The sequence below is a fragment of the Acipenser ruthenus genome, chromosome 54 (genome assembly GCF_902713425.1).
Source record: "Acipenser ruthenus chromosome 54, fAciRut3.2 maternal haplotype, whole genome shotgun sequence".
Taxonomy (NCBI): domain Eukaryota; kingdom Metazoa; phylum Chordata; class Actinopteri; order Acipenseriformes; family Acipenseridae; genus Acipenser; species Acipenser ruthenus.
Window position 1 is genome coordinate 7558802 of NC_081242.1, and position 7330 is coordinate 7566131.

At 42.0% G+C, this 7330-nt stretch overlaps 1 gene segment (V, D, J or C); it reads right to left on the minus strand.

Moving 5' to 3' along the window:
• Positions 1 to 554: 554 nt before the first annotated feature.
• LOC131723263 (Ig heavy chain V region 914-like) lies at positions 555 to 1141 on the minus strand. The segment is given in 2 exon segments: positions 555 to 880; positions 1012 to 1141. Coding segments are annotated over 2 exon segments (372 nt in total).
• Between the last annotated feature and the right edge of the window lie 6189 nt (positions 1142 to 7330).

The window sequence follows — 7330 nt, forward strand, 5'->3', positions numbered from 1 at the left end:
TTTCAACCTGTATGTCAGATACATGAAATTCAATGAAATCACGTAACTTCATGTTCAGTATACATTAACAAAGCAAAGTCTGGCAGAGTTCTGCGTTTCCCCTTGACATGAATGAGTGGATTCACACTAGTGGGTTTTTGTAAGGGCTCAGGCTTCACTTCTCTCACTGTGAGTCTCGAGCACAGTAATACACGGCAGTGTCTTCAGTCTTCAGGCTGTTCATTTGCAGCTATGCTGTGGTGGAAGTATCCATGGAAACCAGTAGAATGATCTTATATCGATGGACAGTATTGAATATTGGTTATGTACAGTTCAGCAACCATTCCAGAGCTTTCCCAGGAGCTTGTCTGATCCAGTGTATCCAATAGCTGCTGCTTAATGTGAATCCAGAGACTTCACAAGACATCTTTACAGACTCCCCTGGCTTTCTCAGTTCAAAACCGGACTGGCTCAAAACAATATCAGATCAGACATCTGTAAACATTCACACTTCCTCTTTCTATGCACATGTATCTAATGGAATAGTTTTTGTACGAGTCCTGCATTGCAGTTCCTCACTGTGGGTATCGAGCACAGTAATACACGGCAGTGTCTTCAGTCTTCAGGCTGTTCATCTGTAAGAACACAGTGCTGCTGGAATCAGACTTGCTGACTGTGAACCGGCCCTGGACTGACTGTGCATAAAATGCCTCTGCATCATAGTCGATTCTACTCAGCCATTCCAGTGCTTTCCCGACAGGCTGACGAATCCAGGCTGTGGCGTACCAGCTACTGCTGTCAGTCAAAGAGTATCCAGAGATTTTACAAGACAGCTTGAGAGATTCTCCTGGCTTTCTGACTTCAGGACTGGACTGGGTTATAACATCATCACAGCCTGCATCTGAAAATAACAAACACACACAAGTTTTAACAATAATGCAAATGATAATTATTAAAATCATTGTTTTTCATAGTATATACACTAAAAATACATGTTGAATGAGAATACAAGTGATTGCAATTTATACTCACATGTCACATAAGCCAATAACAGGATGACTTTTAAAGCACCCAACATTGTGAATGACTTGTAATGAATAATTTGTAGCAAAGACACACTGTGGTGTGTAAAGAAAGAGCTGAGAAATGCAGCCCAACCTCTCCTCTGCACATCTGAACTAGCAGACAGCAGGCTGGGTTTAAATAGGAAGGGACTGTGCTGAGCTTTGCATAGACGCTCTTCAGTGGGTTCAAATAGAGGAGATCTCAGTTGGCAGGCAGCGTGTGGACAAACAATACATTGAGCTTCACAGCCAACAAGAGGCCAAGACTACAAACTCGAACAACAGTGCTAACTGTTCACTAATATAGACAGCCCAGTCACTGGAGATTGTCAATGGGATTGTGTTCCAAGTACTGTATCAATCATCTATCCGTCACACTGTGTAAAAGTCCCCCTCACTTTAACGCTTGCACTTTCTTGTCAGTGTAAGCAGCTCTTGAAACTGATGCAGTCCTTGGTATTTGTAACATACAGAGGCTTTTCACAGCTCCCACAAATCAGCTGAAAGAGTATGAAGCTACACAAGCTAAACTACATTCCCACTAGTCATGCAAACAAATGCATGTGCCCAGTCTACCCAGTAGAGTTGAGTAGCATGGATCTAGTGTTTGGCTGCTTTGACCAGACTAGGAAATCAATTCAAGCCCAAGAAAGGTATTGCAGTGCCCTCTAGTGGCTCTCCTTATTTTAATACAGCATGAACCCAACTCAGACCCCGTGCTTTATAAATATCTCCCCGTCCCTGAATAGAATTCACCAGCCACCATTCTCTATGGTACAATGAAGAACCAAAGTTGCTGTGCATTTCTTCATCTGTCCCAATACTTGTTGAAGAGGAGTGGAGCTGCCCTTTCTGTGTGAGGTTACTGTTGGGATAATCTGTGCGTGAGGGGTGCAGATGGGGAGGGACATTTTAATGGCGTGGTTTAAACTATTGCAGACTTGGTTTTCACAATAATCCAGGGATGCTTTTGCTGCAGGGCAGACATCACATGGTAATTACTCAGCAATGATGTGGAACTGTGTAATTAATGGAACTGTAGTCCTTATGTTAGCATTACTTGGTAACGATTCAGTTATTGGTGTTCCCTTATCAGAAAGATGTAACACGTTTAGTTTTCAGCTCCAGGGCGCTCCCCAGCAGTGTCTGGAATAAGCATGTCATTATGAGTTTGTACCACATTGGAAGCACATTTCTATAAACATTTAAAGGATATAGAATTAATAAGGATTCACAAACATATCCACATTTGATGGGCACTGCATAATAATCCAGTATAAAAGGCAGCAGTTATCAAGGACAGTACTGTGATCACAAAGCCATGCTTGATTCATTCCCAAGTGATCCCAGTATAATGAATCATTCCACTGTGGTTTCTCACTCAATACTATGGAATATGTTCCCTGGAATGAAAGTGCCATCCAGTCTTTCTTTCTCTTTATTTCTCATCAATTCCTTTTGTTTCAATGCAATAGCTCAGTGTTGTGTTGGGATTCTCTGGGCTTGGGTTTCTTTCTGTATTATTTCTTTACAAGTTTCCCACGAGTGTAAAGGGGATCATGGGGGGAGTCGGGTTCACAGCACTAAATATCAGTGCTACAGGAGTCTCTTCCTTCTATTATTGTTAATCACATTTAATACAGTCTGATATGAGTTATTCAAGCTCATGTAGATGCCACAATACTAATTAGCATTCACAGTTCCCCTTTTTATCCTCATTATAATATTGCTATAGTTTTTGTACGAGTCCTGCATTGCACTTCCTCACTGTGGGTATCGAGCACAGTAATACACGGCAGTGTCTTCAGTCTTCAGGCTGGTCATTTGTAAGAACACAGAGCTCCAGGAATCAGACTTGGTGATGGTGAACCGACCCTGGACTGAAGGTGCATAGCCAGTGTTTGAAGCATAGTTGATGTACCCCAGCCATTCCAGTGCTTTCCCAACAGGCTGACGAATCCAGTGTGTACGGTAGCTGCTGTCAGTCAAAGAGTATCCAGAGACTTTACAAAACACCTTGAGAGATTCTCCTGGCTTTCTGACTTCAGGACTGGACTGGGTCAACACAACATTACACTGTGCATCTGGAGAGAAGAAAGACACGAGTTAATAATAATAATAATAATAATAATAATAATAATAATAATAATAAAAATAATAATAATAATAAGAAGAATAATGATAATAGAATGATTTATTAAGAAGTCTCAAAGCTTACATTGCAAACCCAAGCAGAGCAGCAACACATGTCTCAGTAAACGCATTGTGTGAAGGCTTGGCTTCAGCTGTATCACGTGTGTATGTCTCCACTGACTGCTGTATGAGAGCTGGCTTCTGCTATTTATACTGAGAGCAGCTGCTAGCAGCTTTGCATAGAGGCTTTGCGTGCAGTCTATTCAAATAGATGCTGCTGAGGCTTTTCATATAAAACACCAAGCTCTCTTTTCAATGATCAAAGGGCAACATTTGTGTACGAGGGTGGGAACATTGGAACGTATTGAAGTCTATGTGAATAAGTAGTTCATCTTTTAGTAAGTCCCAGTATAGCAGAAGCACACACTCCCACTGTGTCACTGCTTCCACTGCGCTGGGAGTTTTCATGTGCGGGTGGCGATTCATTAACAGACACACAGATAGGAGGGGATTTGAACACATTGAGTTTGTGTGTCATTTTTGCTTTTGTTTAAATGGAGTTCGTGTCTATTTTATCAGGGAAGAGAGGTGAGGATTCTTCTTCATATGGAATACAATCCTTCACAGTAAACAGGGAGTTGATGCATTGGGCATGTTTCATTATAAAGCAGGCAGGGGGCTATTCTGTGTTATCCAAGGAAAGAATGAAGCAGATATATACACAGGACTGATACTAGCAGGTCAGCTGGGACATTTGAATTGCCCAGTGTTAGGGTCTCATCCCAGCTGAGTCCCTTGTAATAGTTTACAGCAGTATTGCTGCACAGTATCTCTGCAGGTTTCCCATGCGTTTCCCATGTTACAACATGTCCCAGCCAAACTGTCAGGAGTATTTGTGAAACCCAACTCAATTAAACCAGATTTAGTTGCATCTTTTTGGTCGGCACATCTCTCAGTTGGGTTGGACCCAACGCCAAGTGTAAATGTTTGAAAGCATTAGATTGAGCAGAAAGACAGTCCTCATTAAAATCACCCCTAAGTAACAATTCACTGGTGTCTCCAGAGGCTGAGAATCTGGAGATGATGTCATGAATGCCAGATTCTAGAACAGATGGTGACCTCTAGAACCTACTGTCAGCAAAGGTTGTGTATGCAGCAAGTACAAGTGCAAAGCAATGATTTCATAACCCTTTACAACAGAGTCTAGGAGCTGAACTTCAACGTGGAAACGGTTTGCTTGTTGCTCTTCACTCCTCCTGATCAGTGAGTGGATTATAGCAACGAGGAGACAGGAAGTGTTCTCCCCGACGTGAAGCAGCACAGGGAGTGCGCTCGGGTGCACAGAAACAACACATTAAACATGAACTCAACACTCCTTCCGTACCAGAAGCCACTCCTCGTGATGCAGCACAGGAAGAGGAACTATTAGTAGTAGTAGTAGCATCAATAAGTAACACGCCGATGATGGAAAGCAGGAAGGATGGTCATCATTACAGTGGACATGTTACATCAAGGCCTTGTTAGTTGCCTCTCTTTTTGTGGAAGATTTATCTTTGTTCTCTGGTTTTAAATAATCATTGTCTAACCCTAACACTGTTTTAAACATTATACCAGCCATTTAGTGTATTTAATAACTGTTATTATTTATTTTATTTTATTTTTTAAAAATGTTTAACCCTTTTCTTTGGGACCAGTTACGAAATCTGAATTGTCAGATTGTTTTCCAAATGGTTTCATGTGGGTACATTCGGGATTAACATTTTTGAAAATCCAGTATTGCCGAATATATCCTTGCAGCCAAATAATATAGAACAGGCAAGGATAGCCCTCCTAGTTTAGAGTGAGAGTCTCCTTTTTTATTCTGGGCTGGGAAGCTTCCATAGACAATCTACCCAACAGTGAGATTGGCAGCATTTTACAATTGAGCGTGTTCAATCATTAATTCTAATTATTATACAGATTATTGGTAGCCTAAAACTTAATATAATATAATTATTTATATGCAAATTAACATTTTCCCATCCAAATAACAGTATGATTTGTCATGGACCCAGGCTCCCCTATTAACATCTTCATCTTTTTAGGGGTAAAATGGACTGCACTGACACTGTAAATGAGAAAAATTCCCCAGGGGCTTGGACCCTAGACCCCACTGGGGTAGCCTGATCCCAGACCACTGCGTAGGAGAATATGCACCGTTGTGTCCACATTGCGTGCCCTAGAGTCCACTCACTATATTTTCTGTAGGAGTCTAACCTTGTATCAGATGATATAAAAGGTTCTTATAACTATAACAGTTTTACAACTAAATTACAAAGACAAGTCTGCGCTCATGAACTGCAGCTGTGTATTTTTTATTTGTAAGTCAATGGTAATGTTTAGGGGTGTGGCATATGAAACCCCGCCCCTTTTGAATAAGCAAGAACTTCAAAGCGTCCTTTGCTTAGCAACGGGCTCAACAGCCACGAGCCTGTTCCCAGGGGAGAGCAGATTTCACCCCGGCATGATCACCCCCCCCCCCCCCCCCAGCTTTAGTACTACACCCCTGCTCATGATATGGATCCATAACATCAGCAATAAGTTTTGCAGAACAAGAAACAGTGATCTGAGTTGTGGAACATTTTACGATTAAAGGAATGTGAAGTATAACATGTAATTATGTCGCGTTTTTGCCGCCCCCTTCAATTTGCCGCCCTGTTCTGCCTATATGGTCACGCTGGCCCTGACTGCAGGTACAAGTAAAACACGACAGATAGAAGCTGCCACTTGTTTGTGTTTTCTTTGAAATTGAGGGTGTGGTTTTCTAACAGACAAGAGTCTGAATCTCATGGTTGATCTACCACAACTCAACCATGAAAAAGAAAGCAGAACCTGTGAGTGATCAGTGCTGCAGTCTTGAAGAGAGGGGATTTTGTACGGCTGCTTGGTTTGATTGCATCACTGTGGGTCTCGAGCACAGTAATACACGGCAGTGTCTTCAGTCTTCAGGCTGTTCATTTGTAAGTACACCATGCTGTTGGAATCGTCTCTGGAGATGGTGAATCTTCCCTGGACAGACGAGGCATAGTATATGCTGCTACCATGCATAAGAGCCAGCCATTCCAGACCCTTTCCAGGAGCTTGTCGAACCCAGCCCATGTAGTAGCTGCTGAATGTGAATCCAGAGGCTTTACAGGACAGTTTATGGGACTCTCCAGGCTTTACAACTGCTGGTCCGGACTCAGTCAACACTACATCAGACCGGACACCTTGAGGAAAAAAGAAAACAACGTACAGTAACTACTGCTAAAACATCAAGTAATATACAGAATCAATGCAGGCTAATTTCCACAAGTGTCAGATACTTACTTGATAGAACTGTCATTATTATACAGAGAGCTGTTAAAATCCCCATTGTACTGCAGTATTGTGGTTATTGAAAGAAGAAAGTGTTGTAACCAGCAGACAGGCTACCTCTCCTCCTGCTCCTATCTGCACTGCAGCAGAGTTAAATAGGAAGTGAAGCCCTGGACATTTGCATACGTTTCTCTGCATTATTTAAAGCAGCTTGTTTATATTGCTGACTCCCAGAAACACTGCACACTGGAATCCCTCGACTATGATAGAGGGGCTGGGGAAATCCACAACCTTGGAACAGTGTTGATCAGTGGCATTTTAAACACAAACATTATGTTCATATTTTTTGAGAAAGAAAATTGAGCGAAAGAGAGGGGGAGATAGTTGGGTTTTTTGTTTGCTGTATTTTTAACAATATCCAGCCGTAAACTGTTTCCAATAAACCCTAAATGCTTCTTGACTTCTCTGTGTCCTATGAAGCTGCTGAGGTGGTGAAGTGTGACTGTGTTTTGCAGGCAGAACAGCAGACTGATCTCTCTGTTCCTGTGAAGCTCAGTAATGCACATGTGTCAGATCTTTATACTGTTACAGTGCTGCCATTCTGTAGGAGACACTGCCCTCTACTGTCAGGAAATGAGAACTGCTGCATGTAAAGCAATAGCACACAATGAGAAGGAAAGAGACAATGCACTGGTACAGCAGTCTTCAGATTGCAGGCTGTTCATTTGCAGCTACACCAGGGTGGAGGAGCAGTCTCTGGAAATCCTGAGCAAACTAATACTAGAGTTACTAGAGCTTTGTATTGACTTTTTCATTGC